Genomic DNA, 27,184 nt, shown 5'->3' with positions numbered 1-27,184 from the left:
AACCACCCATCTCTCCTTATAAGTCCATAGGCTGTACCAAACAGTGAACAGAACTCACAGGGTTGAATTCAAGACGTCTCCAGCCTATTTTAGCCGAGAACCGAAAGGTGACACTTGAAGCCATGCTCCTTCTAATACTTTCCCTTGCTCTCTCGTTCGCTGCCAAACCTGATCATGAGGCTATAGTTAGCTCCCCTGGGCTAGTATATAAGGCTTCTTGGTGTCAAAATGTACATGTCGGTTACACAGATTTGGTGTAGGCTCTTGGCTCTTCTCCTGACCAACCCCGAAACCTCCACATAACCTCGAGAGATGGTGAGTGTTCCAGCTGCATTCTTCAAGAAGTAAAAATTTTACAAACGTGTACAGTATGAAGCAGAACCTAAAGGGACGGTTTGAGAGAATAAAGACAATCAAATCCTCGATCTTCCACTTTCCTGATTAGGGTTTCTTGAAATAAGGCTTTCTAAGATATTGAAAATATTTCTGCCTTCCAAGATACTAGCAAAATTGTACTTCAAAAATGTTTTAAAGATATTTTGGAATAAGAAATTCTACCAGAAGTTCATACAAATACTATTTTTTTCAAATTTCCATTTATAGATATGTCTATTACTGTGGACTTTTTCAGCCCAGTTGACCAAAAAGTCAAGCTGTCAAACGTTTTTTTTTTAATGTTTGTATTTATCTCCAGGCACCCAAAAAGGCCAAGAGAAGGCAACAGGGAGAGGGTGGCAGCTCCAATGTGTTCTCCATGTTTGAGCAGAGCCAGATCCAGGAGTACAAGGAGGTAAGACTTGCAGCTCAGTCGACCTCCACACCATGCAATAGACAACAGGCTGATCCACATTTGTAGATTTGGCATTCAAAGTTATTCCGAATGCAAATTCAAGCTCACAACCGGAACCAGAAATGGAAAATAAATGCAAATGTAACACGGTAGCTGCTTCACTGGACAGTAAAATTCAATACACAATACGGTAAAAAAGTTCTGTTGATTAACTTCTGCTTTCCTGAGGGAATGATGAGAGCTGACAGGGCCAGAAGGTCGTCGTGCAAAAATGAATTATGATTGGGAGATGCGGAATTTGTATACCAAAAATCTTAACATTTTACAATTATACAATCACATACAAACACGATTTGCCAACAGCTGGCTATAGACATCCATTGTAAGTGAGTTTTGTTCTTGAATTCTGTGGTAAATGTTCAAATGCTAATTCTAAAGTATTAATTTCAACTACCAACAGAAGTAAAATATCTCACTGACTAGAGAAATCATACTGAAAACTACAGGCAGGGGGTTAAAACTAATTTTCCTGCTGGCTCAGCAAAACGGAATGTGTCCACTTTAGGTGTTAAAAAAACGTCCTGGAATACCAGCGTCAAAAATAAAACCACCTTGAGGTAGTTTACGTCGAACCTCCTCCTTCTGCTCTTCTGTTTTTAAGCCTGGAATTTGCTAAATCCTGAAACAGCTGATGCTAGCTATCCCTGCCCACTGGAATGTGTTGCTCAACAGATGGTATATACCGCTAGCAATATATCTCCAAAGTGTGAGAGTTTTATTTTAAAGCAACGTAACTAGCAAGTGATTATTTTTGAACAACGTGATACCTTTTTACGAAGAACTCAATTGGCATTTGTTTTCGTGAATGTTTTGCTAACTGATCTTGGAATGATAGCATGAGAATGAGGAAGGGATCGATGAGGTTTTTTTGGAGGGGGGTGGGCGTAATGGTGGATGTCGCAACGCTCGAGAAAGCGCAATCGATCCCATAAATGTCGCCAAGCTCATGCCATGAATTCCAAGGCCATTTTAAACACCTTCGAAAGGCAATCGGCCAGCAGCTGCTGTGTCAAAGTTGACGTGTCAGATTTCACAAACGTCTCTGGCACCAAATCAGGAAACACACGTCTTATTCATGTGGACGGTCGGACGTATCGTGAAGGCGTTTTCCGAGCTCATTTCTTACAAATAAACAAACATTATTAGTGGTTCATAAACAAACCAATTAAGTCATTTTTTTCATTCAGATTCATGCTGTAATGTCTTATTCATTTTGGAAGGCAGGTAAAATTAGCTAGATTTGCTAAGACTGACACAGGAGTGTTAATATCAGATTCAGGATTATACTCTATATCATAAATATTCTAAACAAAGAGCTTAAAATATGGGCAAAACTTCAGATGAACTTGATACTACTGAGAAGGGTTTAAAAACATGGCTATACATATCATCCATGCTGTCAAAATCCTGACATACATGCTAATAGAGTGACTTATAGCTCTTATTGCTAACTAATCTTTATCCCGTTTGACAAATGGTTTGTTTTGTTTTTTTGCTGAAATGAATTCTTATCACAGGCCTTCACCATCATCGACCAGAACAGGGATGGCATCATCAGCAAGGACGATCTGAGGGACGTCTTGGCCTCCATGGGTCAGCTGAATGTGAAGAATGAGGAGCTGGATGCCATGATCAAGGAGGCCAGTGGTCCAATCAACTTCACCGTCTTCCTCACCATGTTCGGCGAAAAGCTGAAGGGTGGGTTTCTAAATAGCATTAGCCAAATTAGCCAAGTCATTTGAAATTTGAGTCACTTGGGGGAAATTGTACAACGATGCAACCAATGGCTTTCCTTTCATTTTATTTCTAAATCTACATGCTAGACATGACTCTTTACTAACCATAACATTAGCTAGCTACGCAAAACTTCGCTAACATCAGCTATCGATATTGATTAGGTCACTCGTCACTGTTTGCTAGCCTCAAAACGATTTTTTACTTGCAATCTTAAAGGTGCTGATCCCGAGGACGTCATCGTTAGCGCTTTCAAGGTCCTCGACCCCGCCGCTACCGGCACCATTAAGAAGGAATTGTATGTGCATTTCATTTCATAACTCTTTTTAAAAAAATATATATTTAGCATAAACGCTTAACCTGAACTCTTTTTCATCTCACTAGCCTTGAGGAACTTCTGAGCACCCAGTGTGACAGGTTCAGCGCAGAGGAGGTGGGTTTTCAGTAACTAGCATAGCATTCTTTTTTTTTTTCGTTTGTTTGTTTGTTATTGATATTTAGCTAAAAGGTTTGACGCTTTTTTGCTTCAGATGAAAAACCTGTGGGCCGCCTTCCCTCCAGATGTGGCTGGCAATGTCGACTACAAGAACATCTGCTATGTCATCACACACGGAGAGGAGAAGGAGGAGTAAACTTATTTCCATCCTTCTATTGATCTACCTCTTACCTCAACCCTCACACACACAAACACAAACACAACCTCTCATGCGGTTCCTTCACTGGTTCCTTCTACTATATGGCACACTCGGGTTCTCTCTTCCAAACAAACGTTCCTCTCGCTCGCACTGCTGATAACAAGAGACTTTATCTCCATTGCTGAGATCCTGATCGGGAAGGTCAGGACGGCTTTTGGAGGTGGTGGGATCATTTTCAATAAACCATAATACCATCAACACTGCTGTTGTAAATATGCTGAAGTTTTCTTGTTTTACCGTTTTACAGTAAAATACAAATCGAGCCACCTCCATTCATGTCCTTTCTTTATTTCTCTGGAAGGGAGAAATAGAATAGAGTGAGGGGCTACAATCTTCTCCTTTCCTACATTGCACAGGTTTCTCTTTTCCTTGATATTAATTTGCTTTCTAAAATCACCTCATAATAGCTACATTTTCGTTGCCTGAAAACGCCATCGCAGTGTGGACGGAAGGCAAAAAACGGTGAAAAAAATTGGCATTTTTAACAAAAACATGGACTAACTTACCTATGACTGTCTCAGAAAAACCTAAACACTGAGTTGTACTTAGATGTACAAGTTTAAAATCACCCAGTCTCTTATCATTCCTTGTTTATTTTTGGAGAACTCAATTAATTTTTTGAGGACTTCAACACCATGCAATTCCATCTGAACGGTACGTCTTTGCTCTGTAAGCGTTATTTTAGAGCAGTGGCTCTCAGGCCTTTTCAGCCGGAGGCCCCCTTGTGGAGGCCGAATCCTTTTGTGGCCCCAAAAAAACTTGACGCAAAACCTCCTCAAACGTACAATTTTACTTAAACGTTTTAGATTGTAGCAAAAACAAATGAATTTGTACAACAATTCTGTTTGTAGTCTTATTTCTCCGATGTTGAATATACAACATTTTTTCAAGTCTAAATTTCATAAAATAGACTAGTGCATCAAATGAGGTTTTGATCATTTTATAGGTATAGGATATTTGGTATAGGAGGTTTTTAATAATTGTAATATTTTTTAATATTTGTAACTTTTTTTGATTATTATTCATAGTTTACATTGGTTGACAATCCTAACATACAGATAAAATAATTTTTTAAAATAATTTTCTAAACTAGATTCTAGAATTTCTATGCGGCCCCTCTAGCGACATCTAGTGGCCTCTCAGGGGGACGCGGTCCAGAGTTTGAGAACCACTGATTTTAGAGAACAGTCATCTGGAGTGTTCTTCATGCTAAGGGAGGATTTTTTTAAATTGAAAATAAAGAAGAACATCTGAGCATTTATATTTTTGTTTGGTCAAAGTAAAACTTCATACCGTTTAAAGGCACAAAATGAACATGTGGTGTCTCTCAAAAACCATAGAAGGTTAGATGTTTCCAAACTTTTCACAGGTGCTGTATGCAATGTTAATCATAAGTATGTTCGTAACATATGTAAACTGTTTGGAAATATAGAAATTCCTTCCAAATAAAGCGAAACATCATTTTATATCTTTGTATCCCTAAGTCCGAATCATAATCTTTTAATTTGCTTTATTAAAAACGTGTTTACCTGAGAGGCACAACATGTATCAGCTTGATATTTGGTAAATGCTTTTCCGAGTTCAAGTGGCAGACTGATTTCAATGTCCACTGTTCAGGAGAGACTACATGAGTCAGGCCTTCATGGCCAAATTGTGGCAAATAAAACATTACTTTGGAAGATCAACACGCGGAAGAGACTTGTTTGGGCCAACAAAAAAACCCCAACAAGGATTGGACATTAGATCAGTGAAAAACTGATCTGAACAGTTTTTAACAGTTGTTCAATTCAATTCAATTCATGTTTATTTGTATAGCGCTTTTAACAATGAACATTGTCTCAAAACAGCTTTACACAGATAATGTGGTGATAAAAAATGAATATGTTCTTTATAAGTGTAAGTTTGTCCCTGATGAACAAGCCGGTGGCAACTGTGGTGAAGGAAAAACTTCCCGAGACGGCATAAGGAAGAAACCTTGAGAGGTCCCAGACTCAAGAAAGAACCCATCCTCATCTGGGTTGCACCGAATGTCCATTGATTGCAGATATACGATGTTGCGGAATACAGTGATGATGATCAGAAGCGAAAAGTAGTCCTGAGTCAGTGTAGCAGACTGTTGACAGTAACTACAGTCCATATCCATCCTTAAAGCGTCCGTTCTTACTCCGGAATTTCATGGAACCACCCAAGGCGTTGATGAGAAACCGTCCCAAGCTGCACAAAGCGGCCTCCAATAAAAGAGAACACTATCCAAAGGCAGGCCTAGTTGTGTCTTTGGTAGACGTAGAGAAGGTGTACACACCCGTAGGTTCTGTAAGAGCTATTTGTCCAAGCAGGAGAGTGATGGGGTGCTGCATCAGATGACCTGACCTTCATAATCACCAGATCTAAATCCACCTGAGATGGTCTGGGATCAGAGTCTCATGATTTAAAAGACTGTGGTAAAAGTTGAAGTACTGACCACACGTTTTCACTCAAGTTACAGTAAAGAAGTTTGGGCTTTGTTGTGTACTTAAGTATAAAAATAGTTATTATTACTACCTGTTTTAGTGTCATGCTGGTCAAATCTTTTTTATCTAATGAATGTATCCAGGTTGAACATCCACCATATTGGTATGTCTCTGTTCTCAGTCATGTTTACATCACTGACTCTGTCTCATCCACTTTAACCATATACTTCTTGTTGCCCTCTACCTAGCTTGTTGTTAGCTTGGACGTTAGCCTGTGGTGTGCGAGAGCCAGGAAAAAGGTTGAGAAAGTCATGTAATGACAAGTAATAGGTTGATAGGCTGAAAAACACACAGCGAGAAGAAAAAATATTGATCATGCCACCAAATAGATTCAAACTAAAGCCTGGTTTGAAAAAGTAAAACGTAGAAAGTACAGATATTTGTATAAAAATTTAATGTGTGAAAGTAAAAAGTGGCCTGAAAAACAAATAGTGAAGTAAAGTACTGATACCAGAAAAATCTACTTAAACACAGTAATGAAGAATTTGTACCCCCTCTGTTTGGGATGAGAGAGAGTGAAGGAAGAGCAGCCAACAAGCACTTAACACCTATGGGAATCTCCTTCAAGACTGTTGGAAAATCATTCCAGATTACCTCTAAAGCCTGACTGAGAGAATGTCAAGAGTGTGCAAAGCCGTCATCGAAGCAAAAAGTGGTTATTTAACACATTCTTGTTGTCTACATATCTCTATATTTTTTCTGTCATAATATTAATATCTTTAGTATTAATATACGTGTGTGTTAAACTATTTAAAAAAAAACATTGAATAAGAATTGTGTCCAAAGTTTTGACTGGTAGTGTTCATTAAGTACAAAACTGATAGTAAATAAATGGTTTGTATGTTATTTTTTATTAATTATTCATTCAAAATGAGATCTCTAGTGTTGCGCTACAGCTAGCTTGAGCAACGTGAACTAGCTGCAGATATAAAGCCAATATTTGAAGCAAATGTTCACATTTTAGGAACTTTTCTAATAGTTGAACAGTTTTTCTAACTGTATAACAGCAGAAAAATTAAAAAGAAATAAAAAATAGTATTAATTAGTCTGTAATAAGGAATATTCCGATCACTTAGGGAAGTGTCGACTTATTGAGCCCATTGAAAGCCGATTTACATTTCTGAAAGGAACAATCATAAGAAAAGTGGTAATCATCATATAGTGCCTTATAAAAAGGTGTAATTATTGTATAGACATATTTCTGCAACGATGATAATTAGCTAGCAATTATCATTTTCGAACGATTCATCGTGCCATTTTGTACAGTGACCAGTAGGGGGCGATGCAGCCATAATTTTTAAAAGTCCTGTATGGAATCAAAAAAGTCTGTTTTCATTTTTATTATATTTTTTCCCATGAAATACGATTCAGTTTAATAATAATGGATTATTGAACGATAAGACGATAAGAAGTAACGTGTCTTTTCATCCTATATAAAAAGGTTTTAATTTGGCTTCAGCGCCATCTCAGGTGGCATTTCAGGCGTGACCTGTTCGGCAGGATTTGCAGGATTTCCGTCAGAGTTGGTAGGAAACGAGGCCGAAAACAAAACTCGAAACGTTTCCCGTAATCTGAACCGCTGCTGACGATTGTGTTTATATGAGCGCAATATTTGGCTGCTGCACGGAGCTGCTGTTAATTATAACAACGCCGGTATTATTTCAGTAAAACAAATACCACAAGAGAATAATGTCTAATGAAGTGTCTGGCACGTCAATCCGACCCGGTTGCGATAATTGAATGCCATACAATTTTGTTAACCTTATATTCAGTTTTGGGCATAATCGACTGATCACGTTAGTCTGAAATAAAAGCGACTACATTTTTAACTCTAGCGTATAAAGTTTAGAGCAGAGACGCCCAAAATAGGGCTCTGTGCAGGTGACCTTCGATTTGACCCTCCATGTATATAAGAAGGGGAAAAAATTCCTTTTTTTAATAACTAACTGCTTCATGTTTAATTTAGACGTTGAACTCAATTATATAATAAATTGGATTGTTTTTTAAGTTTCACTGAACTAGAACTTATTTTTATAACTTTTTCTTCTTCTTTCGGCTGCTCCCATTAGGGGCGCCACAGCGGATCATCCGTCTCCAGACCCCCCTGTCCTCTACATCTGCCTCTTTCAACCCAACTACCTACATGTCTTCCCTCACCACATCCATAAACCTCCTCCTTGGTCTTCCTCTTTTCCTCCTTCCTGGTGGCTCCATCCTCAGCATTCTCCTACTGATATACCCCATGTCCCTCCTCTGCACATGTCCAAACCATCTCAATCTCACCTCCCTCACCGTGTCTCCAAAACGTACTTCATGCGCTGTCCCTCTAATAAACTCATTTCTAATCCTGTCCATCATCTTCACTCCCAATGAACATCTCAACATCTTCAGCTCTGCTACCTCCAGCTCCACCTCCTGTCTTTTACTCAATGCCACTGTCTCTAAACCAAACAACATCTCAGGTCTCACCACAGTCCTATAAACTTTCGCTTTCACTCTCGCTGACACTCATCTATCACAAGAACTTATTTTTAGAACACTTTTAACAAGCTTTAAGGAGCTTTACTGAGATAAATAGGTTAAAAAAATGTGAATTTATGTTATTGCTTATAATTTGAACCCTTATACATTGAACTCTAATAAGCAAACTCCCTGAGATAGCATGAGGAAGAAACCTTGAGAGGAAGCAGACTCAAAAGGAAACCCATTCTCTTCCAAGTTCATTACAGTTTCATCATTATTTAGGCGATTGTGTTCAGTAATTGCCACTTAAATACATAATTGTCTGTGCAAATTGCGATCTTAAGCCATTGTATTAGTTAATTCCAATGCAAATCCTCCTCATAATCCTCACAGATTACAGTCAAGCAGATTACATTTGGTTTCGTTTGTCAATAGTTCAGGAATAAAATGCTCTAACAGTGAATAAATAGTGAACAAGGTGCCAAAAGTAAGTCTGTAACCTTAAATTTGAACAATGATCGCTGTCGTAATGAGATCGCAATTTCCTATACAGCGGGTGTCTAAAATGCTGTATACTGGATTTCAATTGGAAGGTGCTAGCACTTTGTTACGGCATGCGTTAACAAGAAAAGCGGGTTTTTTGTTCATCTTTTGTGATGAAACGTCTGTTTATCGCTGCTATAATTTGTAAGTGAGAGCAGGAACTAGTTTCACAAATACAGTGGAACCTGGTTATGTCGAGAACCTAAGGGGACGGCAAAAAGCGTTGAGATAACCGATGATCGAGATAAACGAAAACCAATATGGCGGCAATATATTAACGTGCTTGAAATTTCTTTATGTACATGATGCGCGTTATTAAATGAGAATGCAGGTGTTTTTGGAGGTTTTTTTACACAACAGCATTGCCGCGATTTGTTTGATTGGTCATGCGGATCGAGATAACCTGTAATGCGGATAAGGAGGCGGAAGCCGAAGTAAACGCAAACAAAGTTTATTGGGAATACTCAGGAGATAATCCACCAATACTTGTAGCGAAGCAGTAATATCCAGTGGTGCACTCCGGGAGCGCCGTCCACGAAGTTCTGTGAAAGCAGAGACAGTTCGTGTAGAGAATCCACGGATCCGCGCTATGGAAAGCGCAGCGCTGGGCAGCAACGGATAAACGTGGTGCAGACAGTGTGAACATGGAAAACATATTAGGGTTCGGCGACATAAAAAAATCGAAAAAATGCTAAGACAAAGCAGAATTTGGCGGTTCCATTCAAAAACGTCGACTTAATAGGGTTGGCGAGTTAACCGAGGTCGAGATAAGTGGGTTCGACTGTACCCCGGAACGTTTTTTTCCTTTTCATTAGCACAATGTAGGTATTTGTAGGTCTTCTTCTTCTTTCGGCTTCTACCATTAGGGGTCGCCAAAGCAGATCATCCGTCTCCATAACCCCCCTGTCCTGTACATCTGCCTCTTTTACCCCAACCACCTGCATGTCTTCCTCCTCTCTTCTCCTCCTTCGGCCTGTTGGCTAATGATACCTGCACTGTCTTAGGTATTTAACATGAACTCATAGCATGTTTGCTGAGGTATAAACGGAATAAAACACTTCGGGATGTTCAGTTACAGCAAAATCATGTGTTTTACTGTACAGTGCCACCTCAAGTGTTTCCAACGATATGATATTAAAGCCAAAATCAGACTGATCTTGTCTCATTGTCATTTTTGAAATGATGTCAGCAACAAGATATGAACATATGAAGAATTGTGGATAGTCGAAAACCACTTTCCCAGACAGAGGGGTTTAAATCAGTGGATTGTTGAAATGGTTCACCACAAATCACATTAAAATGACAAAGGAAAGTGTTTGGGAACAGTTCAGACCGATGTTAGGGTTTCCAGTCGGCTATGACAGTACATTTGCCAAAACATTTGACTTTTTCAAGTTAAACGTTATCTTTTTTCTTTGTAATTCCTAAGTTTAGAGACAGAATTTGACAGAAAGCAGCCTGACGGAGAGATTTAATTCATCACCTGAAGTGATTTTAGATTTTGGGAACAATTCTGATTTCATTGTTTAATGGTGAAAGTGACAACAAAGCAGGAAAAATGGTGGTTAATGGAAACCGTATTTCTAGCTGGAGAGGTTTTAGTCAGTTGGATGTTGAAGTGGTTTACCACAAGTCACATTAAAATGACAAAGGAAACAAGTAGGAACAGTTCCTGAGGGTTTCCAGGTGGCCATGACGGTACATTTGATTTAGCAGATGTTTTGTTTATGCTGAAAGGACTTGAATTGTAGAGACTTAGGAGTTTGGGATGAGGGATTAGGGATCAGGAAGGTGTTTTATTGAGGTTTTTATTTGACAAATAGACAAATAACAGTAACCTCAGAGCAGGAAAAATGGGTTTTAGTCAGTGGAATGTTGTAATGGTTCACCACAAGTCACATTGAAATGACAAAGGAAAGTGTGTGGGAACTGTTTGGACTAACGTTAGGTTGTCTATCAGCCATGACAGTACATTTGCCTGAACATTTGACTTAGAGAGATTTACTTCCCATGAAATGTATTTTTTTCTGTCAGAAAGCACAATGTTGATGTTTTTATAGCTAATCTATGGGAAGTCTGTTTTGGACGCTTTGGGATGTGGTGTTCATTTGCAAAATCAGTATTTCAGAATTAGATTAAGGGAAAATCAGACATTCTGATCTCAGTGTAGTTTTTTAAAACGATGTCGAGTCAGTGAAATATGAAAATGACTTTCCAGGAGGCACATTTGCATGAACATTTCACTTAGCGGACGTTTTGTTTATGCTGAAGGACTTGAAGTTTACAGATTTAAGGATGAGGGATTAGGGGGTATGGGAAGTGTTTCACTGAATTGTTTATTTGGATGGGGGGGGGGAGGAAAAAAGTCCAAGTTTGACAGCAAACGGCGTGACTGAGAGAGATATTTACTTCCGGGTTTGTGTCAGCGCTGCCGGGAGCAGGGCTGGTCCGCGCGCTCCGCGTTTCCGCATACTTTATTTTTATATTCCGGCAGCTTCACCTGCGCGCGATCGTGCGCATGCTTATACATAATAATAGTTGTATTAATTACAATAATATTCCTTCTAATAAACGGCCAGGTGCTGGATGTCAGAGCGGTGTTTCGTGTCATTCATGTCGCCGTAAACCACTGCTCGGTACCGTGCAATCTTTCAGCTCCCATGACGTGACGAGGAACGGATCGCTCTTTCGGTGCATGCAGGTTTTTTTTTTTAAATACATATATATCTCTATAGAAATATACAAAATATATAGATATAGAGCACGTGGACGCCATGATGGTCCGCTGCTGCTGCACGCCGATGGGACTCGCGGTGTTCGCCGCGCTGCTCCTCTGCGCGCGCGCCTCGCAGGGCGACAAGGAGCCCGTGTACCGAGACTGCGTGAAGCAGTGCGCGCGCACCAACTGCACGGGAGCCAAGCTGCGCGGCTTCCAGTCAGCTCAGCCGCCTTACATGGTTCTCACCGGTAAGTCTCCCATCCGTTCACGCTATATCACCCTGCTGCACTACCGCTACCCCTCCTTAATATCGATTTCTACATATTCACTCGTTCACGACTTCCGGTTCTCATCCTACATTTTCGGTCGTGTTTTTTTACCGTATTGAGTCTCGTTCCGCCCTCTGTGCGCCACGATTGGCCAGTGGTCCTGCTCGTCAAGCAATACCGGCTCCTGATTGGATGGCGAAAGAAACAGGTTTTTTGAAGGCTGAACGCATGATGGAGGATGTAAAGGAAGTTTACTATGCACGTGCATGAGGTTGCTTATGTCTCTGTAAGGGAAAAAAATATATGTGCATAAATATATGGAAAACTTTGACTTGAGGTTTTCAGGATAAGTAAGATGGTTTATATTTTATATATTTATATATATATATATATATATATATATATATATATATATATATATATATATAAAATGCAAAGGGAGCGAACAGAATAGAAATCCGAATCAAATCGATATTTGGCTCAAATCTTTTGCATACTTTGTACACTTGCACATTAATTTTTGCAGGATCTGAGTCAGATAAAACAGTGATACCAAGCAGGTGTGAATGATCATCAGTTTCATATGTAGGTTGAAATCCTTTAGTCATAAACAGAAACAGCTGTGTAGGAGCTTCAAACCGGGCGAAGGTTTTGGAAAAGGTCACGTTTCACATCACAGGTCATACACCGTGGCAAGACTTGATCCCATTATACGATAGAGGATGGGACGGAAAATAAAGGAAGTTCAAAATAATATCCACATGTACGAGGTTGCTTTTGCGTCTGGAAAAAAGTCCTCTGCTCACGAACGTAGGGTCGAATATAACGTATAATGGAGAAGTTTTTTTTCCAGAAGTGGTCTATCTTTGAGAGCCAAAAAGCAGGCAACTGGTGCTCTTGACTGATGGGACAAAATGTCAAATATATAGCAGTAGAAGGAGGCCAGTTGTTTGCCGAAGTGCTCGCTATCGGTACAAAAACAATGGTTTGCAGGCAACAGTGAAGCATGGTGGAGGTTGCTTGTAAGAAGAACAAAGAATCTTGGAGGGGATTGTTTGGCCTCCACAGATTCCTAATATCAAAAGCATCGAGTCAGTCTGGGATTACATTAAGAGACAGAAGGATCTTTTTGTTTAGAATTTGGGTGGGGGTATTTTTTTCGATCTGGGGACGTCCTGATCAAGAAAATAACAAAAACCAAGGAACAACAAAAAAAAAAGTTGAAAAAATACGACTCTTTCTTTAAACACAATCCAAGTGCCCAGAGAATTCAAACAAAGAAAATAATGCGATTTTTTTAAATCGATTTCTGTCAGAGAAGGATGGTGAATCGTGTATGTATTTTTTTCTTCGATTATGCTCAATGTGGTGCCATATTAAATCGCGTATACGTCTTCAGTTTGTGTCTTTCGTTCGCAGGTTGGACGTGTCGGGATGACTGTCGTTATCAGTGCATGTGGACCACGGTTGGACTTTACCAGGCCGAGGGCTATCGAGTGCCTCAGTTCCATGGCAAGGTCGGTTTTCACACAGTACTGAATGTAGAGTTGGGAAGATCGGATCATTTCAATGACTTGGTTCTTTGAATCTCGTGCATTTATATGAACAAATTGTTTTCTTTTCTTTCTTTTTTTTAAGTTTTCAATAAGCAGATTCTCAACACGTACACATTCTACGTCTTGAATAATTCAAAACGAGTGTTTCCCTGCCAAGGTCGCCCCAATAATTCACTTATATTTACATTTTTTGTTCTCTTACATTTTGCAAAGCTGCTTTGAGGCATTGTGAAAAGCGCTATAGAAATTAACTTGAACTTTTCTGATGAACTTGGAAACCCAAAACCTGTTCCAGCATGTGGATGCCCCTGCGCACAAAGTTTACATGTTTTGGAGAGGAGATCTCCTGCTATAGAGCTCTGATCTCATCCCTACTGAACACCTTTGGGATGAATGTGAACGCTGACTGCACCTCAGGTCTCCTCACCTACATCAGTACCTGCCTTTCCTAACACCCTTGTGGCTGATGAACACAAATATCCATAAGCACAATCTGGTGGAACATCTTCCCAGAAGAGTGGAGGGAATTATAAGAGTGAATTGGGACTGTATGTGGAATGCGATGCTCAAAAATCACATGCTATACTTATGACCAGGTGACCCAATACTTTTGGCGATGTAGTGTAGATCTTAAAATTAATTCTTAATAGTCTTGAAAATGATGAGCATGATTATAACATGAACCATCCGTCCAATCAGAATCCAGGATTCATCCATGTTTACTACTATTGGATACTCATGAAACCTATTGTTGTGCTGACCCCTTGCAGTGACTTCCCACCTTCAGGATGTGTATTAATGGAATTTGGCTTCGTGTGTATCCGGTGCCTGCCAAATGTTTGGAAACACCCGGTCCTTTATTGTTTTCGGGACGTGTGAATGTCCCTTTTGTTTTGATGCAATATACTAGTGGAAGTTCTGTGGAGTGAATCTCCAACCAGTAAACGTTTAAGTTTTTGCAAGGGGCATGGCAAAGTATTGCAGCTAAATGTTCGTGAAAACGAACTGTCCAATTGCCAAAAGCATGTAAACATTCCACCGTCACCCCCCCACCCCACTCCTTGGTACGTAACTCAAAATACACTGCGTTATAAATAAATAAAAAAAGGAAAGAAGAAAATTCTTGGAAATCAATAAAAAGTCATTATCAGAGCAGCGTTACCTCATAAAATGCGAGCGCCAATCAAATTGCAGCTGTAGAAATAAAGTCTGGTTTAAAGGGGGCGGGGCATGATTATTTTTTTTCTTCTTCACATCATAACGTGCGAAAGGACATTCGCCGTGTTGCGATTCAGTGCGTTTCCAAACCGATACGATCGAGTGACGCGTGCAAAAAAAAAAAAACGTTTCAGGTGACACGAAGCAAAACAGGATGTAACACCCATATATGGAGGATGATGAAAAAAAAAGCTTTTTGGGACACATCGTATAAAATGTTAAAAGTTTAATTAGACATGTAAGTGTAAAGTGTGTGTGTGTGTGTGTGTGTGTGTGTGTGTGTGTGTCAGTGGCCGTTTGTGCGCTTCCTGTGTTTCGAGGAGCCAGCATCAGCTCTGGCATCGCTGCTCAACGGTCTGGCGTGTTTGCTGATGCTGCTGCGCTACCGCAGTGCCGTCCCACGCCAGTGCCCTATGTACCAGACCGTCACCGCCTTCTCACTGGTGAGAGCCCTTTTAGTGTGTGTGTGTGTGTTTGTGTGTGTGGGGTGTGTGTGTTTGGGTGCATGTATAGGGTGTGATTGGGCTGTATGTGTCTGGTGTGTGTGTGTGTAGGGTGTGTGTGTGTGTGGACTGGATAGGTGTGTATGGAGTGTGGATGTGTGTGCATGTGTAGGGTTGTGTATAGGGTTATCTAGGGTGTGTGTCTGTGAATAGTGTGTTTGCTGGTTAAGTGTGTACGAAGGCATGTTAATGGGGCGGCGTGAGGGTTTGTGTGTGTGTTTATCGTTTGTTTGGAATGTGCGTTTTTGTTTGGGGCATTTTGGGTACCAACTTGAAACCTACTGAACAAGCCACGCCCACAAGACCCAACCCTGGGGTGCGATTTGACTCTCACTAGCATTAACACACTACTACGAGTTTTCCGATCTCTGCCGCAATGGTTCCAGTTTTAGAGTGCCTACTATTTTATGGCTAATCAGATTCGATCCCAATTAATAGGCTAGTCAACAAGAACACATCCCTTTATGTCTTCAATTGTGCACGATTTGTTTTTCTCGCCCCGCCCACTTGACCATGCAAAGTTTAATACCGGGTTTAATATTGAATATTTCTCTTCTCCCTGCAGGTGTCGCTGAACGCCTGGTTCTGGTCCACAGTATTCCACACCAGAGACACATATCTAACTGAGGTACCTAATTTGTTCGGTTGTATAAAAAAAAAAAAAAAACATAAAAATAATACAGGCACCTGATTTTTTTTTTCCAGACATATGTGGTTCTTTATCAAACTTTTAGTTGAAGGCACAAAGGCAGCTTAATGAAGATATGCTTTATATGGGTCGGTGTGGAAGAAGACAACTTCTCTGGGTTTACCAACTGTCTGATGCCTCCTTAGTCTTAGTCTTCTCACCAAAGATTAGACACTCAATTTTCACCTCATCCATGGCTTTACTGAAATTCAAGAGAACTGCCAGAATAAGTCCATGTTTTCTTTTTAGCGCATTAATGTTTATTTTCTTCCTTATGTTTTTGCCATATTTTCTTTTTGCTGCGTCTTTTTTTATTTTATTTTACATATATATATATATATATATATATATATATATATATATATATATATATATATATATATACACAAAAAACATTTCAAGCTAAAAAAAAATCTCGACGTGAAGATTTCTTATCTTCTCATATGGGAATTATTTAGAAAATATTCAGAATTTAGTTATTTAGCGTTACATTATAAATAAAATAAATATAGGAATATATATAATATATATACACTGGAGATCAAAATTAGAGAACAATTTATAGACAATTGAACAATTCTGAAATAATGTCATCTTCACTGCTCAACAGTTGAAGGAGTTTTTGTCCTGTCTATACCATGCTACCAGAACACCTTTTCCACAAAATAACTAAGGCATTTAAAAAAAAAAAACATTATTTTGCAGAAAACACACTGATCAAAGTTAGAGAACAACAATTTCTGTAGCATGGAAAAAGATTCCAACAAAATTTTCTGAAGGTTAACAACAGTCAGCAATTAGTAGGAAGTGTACAGGCCTCTGCTCTAATTGACTTCAGCACATCTGCGGCCACAGGACACAGATGTCACAGTCTCCTCCACAGTTCGGTGACTGTAGTGGGTTTCTTGGCCATAACTTTGTCACCAAGGATTTTCCAGAGGTTCTCTATTGGGTTGAGATCAGGACTCTGTGCAGGCCATGTCATTATTTCAATGTTTTCAGTTTAAAGGAACTGCTTTACCCGTTTTGCTGTGTGACATGGAGCGTTGTCCTGCATGAACACTGCGGGCTGATTGGGTGATGAACGCATGGAAGGAACCATATGTTGTTGAAGAAGGTTCTGATAAACATTTGCATTCACTCTGCCATGTAGCTGTATAAGAGGCCCAACTCCTGCTGCAGAAAACATGCCCCAAACCATGACACTTCCTCCTCCACTTTTCACTGACTTCTTTACACACTTTGGGTTCAGTCTTTCTCCAGTTTGTCACCGAACATCATGTTTCCCATCGGACCCAAATAAATTAAACTTGCTTTCATCACTGAAGAGAACTTTGGACCAGTTCTCCTCTGTCCACACAACATGCTTAGTCTAGCCTTTTGATTCTTTCTGCTAATGAGAGGTTTGGTCACTGCAGAGTGGGCTTTCAGTCCAAATGCTCTTAAACGTCGAGACACTGTATGACGAGACAGATCCTTACCCTGTTCAGCGCTGAACTGGTGAGCAATTCCAGCTGCAGTGTGGAAACGATTGCCCATTGAGATCATCCGCAGTATCCTGTCCTCTCTTGTATTTGTCTTCCGTGGACGACCAGCCTTCTTGGCGGACTTGAATGAGTTTGTGATGTTGTAAAGATTCAATATTCTTGAAATCACAGATTTGGAACGACCAACTTGTCTTGTTATGGCTGATAGGGTCATCCCTTTGGCCTTCATCCGGACAACCTGCTGCCGGGGCTTTCAGTCACTTTAGAATGGCCCACCATCTTGCAGAGTCAGTGAAACTGGAAGTTAGGCTGCCAGTTAAATAGGGGTTTACAGATAATCAAGGAAATTAGCACCAGGTGCAGATTAACACCAATAACTGGAAGGTATCTAAAAGTGTCCTCTAATTTTGATCAGTGTGTTTTCTGCAAAATAATGTTTTTTTTTTTTTCAAATGTGAATTTGTGGAAAAGGTGTTCTGGTAGCATGGTATAGACAGGACAAAAACTCCAACTGTTGAGCAATGAAGATGACATTATTTCAGAATTGTTCAATTGTTTATAAATTGTTCTCTAATTTTGATCGCCAGTGTATATATAAATAAATAGAAATAACAAGTGCGCTATTGGCGACCCCTCAGAAATCTTTGGCGACCCCTAGTGGGGGGTGACTACATTCGCTACATTTCTAGAAGAAATAATCGTCATTCTTACTCTTTATTTTCTTGCTCTTTAGGATTTGAGATGTAAAACGCTAATAATAACACCAGTACCTCTAAACGTGTGGAGTTTATCATCACGGCAAATACGGACCAACATGGAACAAGATTTTTGGAAAAGACCTGCATTTTAATAGGCAGGTTTCCACAAACATTTGGCCACACCGTATATTTTGTAAGGAGGACGAGGTATTTTAAACACGAAGCCGGCCTACCTTTTCTCGTTTCACAATACCGTCCGTTTGTTAGCAAACTCGGCAGCTGTGGTAACTAGCTAGCTAGGGAATGTTAGCGAGCAGGTCCTACTAAACTGGGAGAGCAAACGGAAATTGCCTAGAACATGAAATTCTGATATTATTTTTAATGTGTTTTATTTATATATTTCTCTTTAACAGAAGATGGACTATTTTTGCGCGTCAGCGGTCATCCTTTACTCCATCTACCTGTGCTGCGTCAGGTAAATATTTGCAAAGCTTTAACATCTCTTACAAATCGCGCTAGGATTTATGAAAGTGTGTGGGATTGCGTTGTACTTTTTCTGACATAAATGTTTTTTCTTTTAAATAATAGTTTACAAACTGACCCACAGCTAGCTACTTGATTAGCTAGCTACCAAATGCAAGTATGCTAGAGTCACATATGATTTCATGCTAATATACCTAGCTAGATTTAGCTGCGCATAAGTTTGAGCGGAACATTTTATAGAGTTACAGTTCTGTGTTTTAACGACGGCGTGTGGTGTTTAGGACGCTGGGTTTGCGGCGGCCCGGCGTGTCCAGCATCGTCGGCGTTCTGCTCATCCTGGCCTTCACCTCCCACGTCTCCTATCTCACCTTCGTCAGCTTCGACTACGGTTACAACATGGCTGCCAACGCAACCATAGGTCAGTGAAGACTTTGCACTTGGTGTTTATTTGTGATTAGATGCCTGTGGCGGTTAAACTGTCACAGGAATGAGACTTAAGAGTTCCTAGACTTAGACCTTGAGCAGGTTAGCTAATTAGCTAGTTTTATGGGAGGTAACGGTTGAGGTTGATGCAAGTTTTTATATTTGCGTATTCGTGTTTACAGCTAATGCTAAATCAGATTTGATAATTAAAATCTGAGCTTCTGAGTTTCCTGTAGAATTTGCAGGAAAAACACACAATTAGCCTTTATTTCAAATCATTCGATGAGGTGAATATCGACGCTGCTGCTACAGCCAAAGGAGACGTGTTGAATTGTGCTCATTGAGTTTCCTGCTATAGTAATTCCATTAATTCTCTCTCTGTAGGAGACTCCTGTCTGTGATGCAGCAAAAAGCTAATTAGCAAATAAGCGCTAACCCAGTGAGTGGAATCTAATCCAAGAATACAATCTAATCTAGGAAACTAAATTTAATTTAATGAGTTGAATCAAAACTAACAAGGGAAATCTGTCTTAGCGAGTGGAATCTTATCTAACGAGTGGAATATGCTATTGGTCGTAGAGGTCGACCGATTAATCGGGTTCGCTGATTAATCAGCACCGACAGGTCACTGGAACTATCAGCTATCTCTGACAATCTATATCCACCGATAGTTTTTCCGGTCCGCTGTCATTACCAGAGCGGTCTCTAGGGGCAAATCTCTGACATCATATGCCGTTCGTTTTTACAGCTGGGACTGCACGCTGCACCAAGAGCGCTATATTATATTTTATTTTTGATACCTGGTATATTTCTAGTACATTTCCGGTATTTTCCAGGCATGGTGAACCTGCTGTGGTGGCTCGGTTGGTGCTGGCAGAACCGGAGGACGTTGCTGTACTGGTGGAAGTGTGGCGCGGTAGTGGTGCTGCTGCACGGCCTGGCGCTGCTCGAGCTCCTTGACTTCCCACCGCTTTTCTGGGTGCTGGACGCTCACGCGGCCTGGCACCTGGGCACCGTCCCCGTACACTTCCTCTTCTACAGGTAAACACTTCAACACGACACAACAACATCTCCAGGGGATAAATCTAATGGATATGGGTTAGTTTTCTCTAATCACAAATCACAGGTTTAGCGTTTCTCTAGCTTCTTTAAATCAATTAAAAAAATTGAACTCTGCTAACAAGAAATATTTTATCCCCCACCCAGTTTCCTTATAGACGACAGCCTCCACCTCCTCAACACAGAGAAGGCCGGAGTCAAGCTGGACTAAGAGGAATGTGTGTCAGAGCCCCGCCCCCTCCTCCACAATCCCTCCAGTCAGGACGAGTCTGTGAATTTCGAGTTTACGAATTGAGTTTACACTTTTTAACCACTCAGCTACGGACGGCTGTAAAAACAGTTTTGCTTTTGGTTGCTTTGTTCACCTGTGGTCGAGTTATCATATTTTTTTTTCTGCACTATATTTTTTTCCCCAGCGCGTTGCCTTGCGGAATTTTGTTGAAATGGTTTGTTTCCGCGTATCATTATTTCAAACGGAGTAAATCCGAGTGGTCACTTTTTAGTCATTGGACTTTTCAGTTAATTTTTTTCCCCCTCATTAGCATTCGAAAACGGCAATTCTACACGTTAATGTTTTCAATGGGAAGACTGCAAAGCCTGCAATACCTGTACCCATTCCAGGGTCCACCAGCAGAGGGTTATGGTTTAGAAATCCAGGTTAACGTCCGGCTGCATCCCAAACTGGGTCCTAGCGCACTGCAAATGGTGCGTCGGATCGCTTTTACCCAAACGAGGCATGTCCCGTCGATTCTCAATTTAATTTTGCACAGAAACTACACGTTTTTAACACCAGATTCTAATTTGAATCTGGAATGACAGACGTTTGTGTAGACGGGTTTACGATATTAACTCTTGTACATGCGTCGATGCGGAGACAATTAAAAAAAAATTTTAAGCTCCTCCCCCTCGCCACTGGTAGGACTGTTGTCAAGGCTGGTGGTAACACTATATTATTTTGGCATGCTTGTAGCTTTTGATAGCTAAAGACCTTTAGATTATTATTATTATTCAAACGACCCCCAAAAAGCGCAATGGACACTTTATGAAGTAAGTTTTCATACAGAAATCCCACCAAATAATCCCGAATCAGAGAGGCCTTAAACTCGGATGCGAGAATGAGCATAAAAAAAAAAAAACACGATCGTATAGTGCCTGGTGGAGTAATATCGGTGCCTACCAGCAGAGGCCAGAAATGGACCAACCTCTTAAACTATTGTCAAAATAGTTTAATTGATAAAATACCGTTTTGATGTCTAGCGCAGTGCAGCTGTACACTTTTGTTTTTGGATTACCTTCGGCAGTTTGGATCGTATTTTTTAGCTTGACTTTGGTTTCTGTGCAGTATTTCGAACACGTTGAAGGATTTCAAGGGAGACGAAAGGGGCGTTGACATCGTATAGAGGTGCAGTTTGAAACATATTGTCGAGCAGCTGCAACGTTTGAATGCCTTTTTTCTTTTGCGCTGCTGCATTTGCTTTTTTTTTTATATTATTACATCGTTTTCAAGTGTTTTTTTCTTTTATATTATTATGACGCTTTTCCGTTCATGAAGTAATTTCAAGCACCTGGAATGCCTTTAGAGGAAAAATGATAGGATTTGAAAGTGTGTGTTTGTGTGTGTGTCTGTGTGTGTGGTGGGTTTCTGCACCTATGCCTTATCCCGTCTTGTCCAGTGTACACTTGTGTCTTGTTGGGTGGGACTCGGTTCCCATTGAGGGACGCGAGTGCTTATTTGCTCGCCAGAGAATTAACACCGGTGTCAGCGTGTCTTTGTTCCAAATTGCCACTTGTGCACTTTTGTGTGTGTGTGTGTGTGTGTGTGTGAGGGAGAGGGAGAGGGAGAGTGTAAGCATGTTCAGCTGGCGGGTAAATATAGCTTTAGATATTTTGGAGCACAGGGGCTCGGAGTGTGTTCATAACAGTCACCATGAGAACGCAGAAACGGCGCGAGGAGTCCACCAGGTTTTTCTGTTTCACCAAACAACTTCGATCAGCCTGGAGGTATCCTGGGCTCTGTCCAGACGTTTTCTCTTGCGCTAAATCATCACGTTCTGAATCTCCGTATTTACGCTTTCCAACACCATGTTATCGTGGGAGGCGGGGCCTCACGGGCAACTTCCAAAAACGCCGTCCTCTGTAACCCAACATTCCAGAACATGACCTCCACTAGATATGGACACAAGTTTTACACCTGACCATGAGTTTATGCACTTTTCCGAACATCTTATTCGAAATTTAGTTCCCATTTGCTGTTATAATAAGCTCCATTTTTTCCGGGAAGATGTTCCACTCGATTTTGTGGAGATCTGTGTGAGATTCATACAGCCACAAGGGTGTTAGTAAAGTCAGGTACTGATGTAGTTGAGGTGAGGGGGCCTGAGGTGCTGTCAGCGTTCATTCCAAAGGTGTTCAGTGAGGTTCAAGAGCTTTATAGCAGAAGATCTTTCACACCGACCCATGTAAAAAGCATTGTCATGCTGGAACATTGTTCGGGTCTCCTAGTTCAAGCGAAAGGGAACATTTCATCCTACCACATTCAAAGACATAATATACAATCATGTGCCTCCTACTACAGTATCTCACAAAAGTGAGTGCACCCCTCACATTTCAGCAAATTGCAGTATTTCTTCTCAAGGGACAATACTATAGAAATGAAACTTGGATATATAAAGATCCCGAGGCTATAAGAAGTTCGGTAACATCCTGAAATTGAGTTAAAGTACAGTGGCCAGGGTCATACAGAGGTTTTCAAGACGGGTTCCACTCGGAACGTACTTCACAAGGGTCCATCAAAGAAGTTGAGTCCTCGTGCTGAGCATCAGGTGCAGAAGGTGGCAAAAAAAACAGACGCATCAGTGCTGCAGCGTTGCTTTAGAGTTTGAAGAAGCGGAAGGTCTGTTTGTCGGTGCTGAGACCGTACGCCGCACACTGCAACAAGTCGGATTGCAGGCCATGGTCCCAAAAGGAGCCTCTTCTGAAACTGGTTTACAAGAAAGTCCACAAACAGTTTGCTGAAAACGACCTGTCCAAGAGCAGGGATTACTGGAATCATGTCCTGTGGTCTGATAAGACTAAGATAAACTTGTTTGGCTCAGATGGTGTCCAACATGTGTGGTGTCACCCTGATGAGGACAGAGAAAATTGTGTCTTGCCTGCAGTCCAGCATAGTGGTGGTAGCATCATGGTCTGAGGCTGCATGAGTGCTGCTGGTACTGGGGAGCTGCGGTTCATTTAAGGGGAAACACGTATTCCAACATGTACTGTAAAATTCTAAAGCAGAACACGTTGCCCTCTCTTCAGAAACCAGGCCGAACGGAAGTTTTACGACCCCAAACACACCGCCAAGATGACATGCTGAGAAAGGTGGAGGTGATGGAGTGGCCAAGTATGTCTCCAAACCTGGACCCTATTAAGCACCTGTGGGGATCCTCAAGAGAAAGGAGGAGGAAAAATATGTATAACATCCAGCAGCTCTGTGAAGTCATTATGGAGGAGTGTAAGAGGATCCCAGCAACAACCTGTGCAGCTCTGGTGAATTTCATGTCCAGGAGGATCAAGGCAGTGCTGGATAACGATGGTGTTCAAACACAATATTCACACTTTGGACACGGGTATGACATGTTCTCTGAGGGTGTACTTACTACTGTTGCCAGTTATTTAGACAATAATGGCTGTATGTTGAGTTCTTTTTAGAGGACAGTAAATCTGTCCTGCTGTACAACCTGCGCATTAACTGATATATACTGTATATCCCAGTTTCATTTCTATTGTCCCTGAGAACATATAATGAAATGGTTACTGAAATGTAAGAGGTGTACTTACTTTTGTGAGATACTGCACGTGGTAACAATTTAAGGAAAAACCACATAAAGCTGGAAAAGTCCCACTTTTACTTTCGCCAATCTAATCTATGTTTGGCGTACGTGGTTTTCAGATCGATCAAAACAATGCTCCCATTTGTTTATAGATCATTCAAAACACAGACCCTGGCCTTTATCACGCAACGTTGTAGTTAGAGATAGCTAATTTTGTTAGCCTCGTAGCGCCGTAGAAGGAGAACTCCACACCTTAAACGCGTCTCGGCTAAATGGCCAAGTCGTTCGGATCAAAATCGAAACCTTGTGGACGTTGTCGGACATGACACTTTAGAAACGCAATGACTTAAGGATCAAATGAAGGTTAAAAACGAAAGGTGTTATTTTTTTAATCCTAACAAATTTGATATCGCGAAAGCCCGATCAAACGATCGTCGCTAATCAATGCGGTAGATACGACGTATTGTAACGTTCCTAAATCCCTTATTTTCTGCTCACAAAATATGATTTTTTAACCAGTTCAATTGCTAGTTAAATTTTCAAATTTCAAATCTTTTAATTGATCGAGCAGACACATGGGCCTTGTATTGGAGCTAGCTGGAGCTAGCTTTTTTTTTTTTGTATGTATATAAAACTAGATTCAAGATTAGCCCCTGTAAATCCATTTTTATTGTGAATCGGTACTATGAAATAGATTGCACACTTAATTTCGGGGTGGGTCAGGGTAGGTTTTCTAGAACGTTCCAGAAATTCTATGGTATTCCAGTTGCCGATGATAACAATCTAGAATGAATCTGATCAATCTAGATACTAATCTAGACTGATCCACGTAATGCTTCAAGATCAGTTTAGGTCTCCACACCGAACCAAATTCATGCCGACCATGTTATTTAGCTACAGCTGAACAATTCCAGATCAAGGATTGATGAAGGAAGAAGGAAAGTATTTCTCAGTTTCTCATTTCTGAAAATGCTGAGTTACAACTCGAAAGTCCCAACCAGCCAGAAAGGAAGCTTTAAGGAATCATGTTGTATTTTTTTTTTCCTCCACCCTGTGCACAATCCATCGCTTTCTTTTTCTCTCTTTTTTTTCTCTCTTCTCCTTTCACTGGTGTGTGCAATGAAGCTTTAAGAAAGAAATAAAGTGGGTCTGTATTAACGCCTGGTGTCGTTTTACTCTTTCCTGCTGCTGAAACGGAAAACTCAAATGTCATGCGCACAAGAAATCTTGCCTAAAATGTTTTATTTATTTCAATCCTACATATTGTTCTAATTTTTTATAGACTATGTAGGGTGTACGGAACATTATGGCATAGTCTATGTACTGTCATTAAAAACTAGCCACCAAGATTTAAAACGCCATCAGATAAAAGCAAAGGACTCGAGGCATTTTACAGCCCATCCAATAGAGGGACTCATTCTAGGCAATAATGAGGCGGGAATACAACACACACACACACACACACACACACACACACACACACACACACACACACACACACAGTGTGGGAGGAGGTTGGAGAGCCTTGTGAAAGGAGTGTATTCTTTACCCAAGTGTTGAGACACAATCAGGCTTGTGATTAGTGCGTGGCAGAGCATGCCATTGTAAACTGCTGGAATGCAGTGTGTGTGAGAGAGTGTGTATGAGTGAAGAAGCCAAACCCGTCCCCGAGCTGTCATAAACAAGCCTGAAAACAATCTGCGACTGTGCATGAGTAATACTTAATTAAGCACTTAATTAGGCGAGTGCACACTGTAATAGACTCAACCAGCCAGTACCGACTGGGTTGCCCTCGGCCACGTTCCAAACGCCACGCTGTTTACACACACACACACACACACACACAGAGCTCTACATATGGCATAAGAACTAGAGATATAAAGTCTAGGAGTCATGATACGTAATGTGAGTGAAGTATAGCGCAGGGAAAACCAAATGACTCAGTATTAATGCATGTGTAGTTCACTATATAGTGTAAGCACCATGACAGGGGGTTTAGTGAGCTAACTTTAGTGCACAAAACACCAAATGATTCCATATGAAATATAAAGTTTATTATATGTGTCGGCACCATGGCACAGGTTCTGCACTAAACACCAAATGACTGTAGATTAAATGCATAAATACAAATATGGTTCATAACATAGTGTGGGTGCTACAACACTGGGTATAGTATATCTGAATATCGTGCACTGTGTGCCGAATGACTCTGTGTATCAAATGCAGATGTAGTCCACTATATTGAGTAGACACCATGACACAGATTTTGGAAAGCTAACAACAGTGCCCAGAACTCCAAATGACTCTGTGTATCAAATGCATATATGCAAATATGGTTTATGAAATCTTGTGGGTGTATACCAAATGACTCTTACTTTACAGTGGAAGCACCAAAATGCACTGGAATACAAATGACTCTTACTGAAATATATATATTGTTTACTATCTAATGAAGGCACCAGAATGCACTGAAATACAAATGATTACTAAAATTTATATAAAGTTTACTATCCAGTGGAGGCACCAGAATGCACTTGAATATGAATGACTCTTACTGAAATTCATATATAGTTTACTCTCCAGTGGAGGCACCAGAATGCACTGGAATACTAAATGACTTACTGAAATTCATATATAGTTTACTATCTAATGAAGGCAACAGAATGCACTAAGATTACGAATGACTCTTACTGAAATTCATATATAGTTTACTATCCAGTGGAAGCAACAGAATGCACTGGAATACTAAATGACTTACTGAAATATATATATTGTTTACTATCTAATGAAGGCAACAGAATGCACTGGAAAACAAATGACTCTTGCTGAAATTCATATATAGTTTACTATCCAGTGGAGGCACCAGAATGCACTGGAATACTAAATGACTTATTGAAATATATATATTGTTTACTATCTAATGAAGGCACCAGAATGCACTGGAAAACCAAATGACTCTTACTTAAATTTATATATAGTTTACTATACAGTGGAGGCACCAGAATGCACTGGAATACTAAATGACTTATTAAAATATATATATTGTTTACTATCTAATAAAGGCAACAGAATGCACTGGAATACAAATGACTTACTGCAATTCATGTATAGTTTACTATCCAATGAAGGCACCAGAATGCACTGGAATACAAATGACTCTTACTGAAATGTATATATAGTGAAATTCATATATAGTGAAATTCATATATAGTTCACTGTACAGTGAAGGCACCAGAATGCTCCCTAGGCAGTGCACTTGTATACAGGGTTCGTTCCAAATTTCTTTCTATGGTGAATATAATGCACTTCTCTATTGCAGTGCGGTTATAGCAGGCACGAGCAGCAGCAGCAACAACGACAACAACAACAGAAAGAATTCGTTGAAGAGCGCGGAGACGCGCCTTGCGGGAGGGAGACCGGGCTCGCGAGAGCGCGCCTTGCCGAGGAACGCGCGTCCCCGCGGCCGAAACT

General features: G+C 40.4%; 2 protein-coding genes across 2 annotated transcripts; both read left to right on the top strand.

The window, feature by feature from the left end:
* Positions 1-3,477, top strand: mylpfb (myosin light chain, phosphorylatable, fast skeletal muscle b). The gene is made up of 6 exons (XM_046853336.1): positions 1-315; positions 695-790; positions 2,368-2,548; positions 2,804-2,882; positions 2,969-3,017; positions 3,115-3,477. Exons 1-6 carry the CDS (start codon positions 313-315, stop codon positions 3,214-3,216), a joined length of 510 nt encoding a protein of 169 aa, XP_046709292.1. The 5' UTR covers positions 1-312; the 3' UTR covers positions 3,217-3,477.
* Positions 3,478-11,184: 7,707 nt separating this feature from the next.
* Positions 11,185-20,400, top strand: pgap3 (post-GPI attachment to proteins phospholipase 3). The gene is made up of 8 exons (XM_046854583.1): positions 11,185-11,762; positions 13,203-13,300; positions 14,848-15,000; positions 15,626-15,688; positions 18,347-18,408; positions 18,698-18,834; positions 19,676-19,880; positions 20,046-20,400. Exons 1-8 carry the CDS (start codon positions 11,570-11,572, stop codon positions 20,107-20,109), a joined length of 975 nt encoding a protein of 324 aa, XP_046710539.1. The 5' UTR covers positions 11,185-11,569; the 3' UTR covers positions 20,110-20,400.
* Positions 20,401-27,184: the final 6,784 nt, after the last annotated feature.

The sequence above is a fragment of the Silurus meridionalis genome, chromosome 7 (assembly GCF_014805685.1).
Source record: "Silurus meridionalis isolate SWU-2019-XX chromosome 7, ASM1480568v1, whole genome shotgun sequence".
Lineage (NCBI taxonomy): Eukaryota > Metazoa > Chordata > Actinopteri > Siluriformes > Siluridae > Silurus > Silurus meridionalis.
This window is presented reverse-complemented; position numbering and strand designations above follow the sequence as displayed.

Bases quoted from the DNA above. Each gene is read 5' to 3' on its own strand.
- mylpfb (XM_046853336.1), top strand. The intron at 791-2,367 runs GTAAGACTTGCA...TTCTTATCACAG, and splicing joins AGATCCAGGAGTACAAGGAG to GCCTTCACCATCATCGACCA. The intron at 2,883-2,968 runs GTATGTGCATTT...TCATCTCACTAG, and splicing joins GGCACCATTAAGAAGGAATT to CCTTGAGGAACTTCTGAGCA.
- pgap3 (XM_046854583.1), top strand. From the start codon at position 11,570: ATGATGGTCCGCTGCTGCTGCACGCCGATGGGACTCGCGGTGTTCGCC. The intron at 13,301-14,847 runs GTCGGTTTTCAC...TGTGTGTGTCAG, and splicing joins TGCCTCAGTTCCATGGCAAG to TGGCCGTTTGTGCGCTTCCT. The intron at 15,001-15,625 runs GTGAGAGCCCTT...TTCTCCCTGCAG, and splicing joins CCGTCACCGCCTTCTCACTG to GTGTCGCTGAACGCCTGGTT.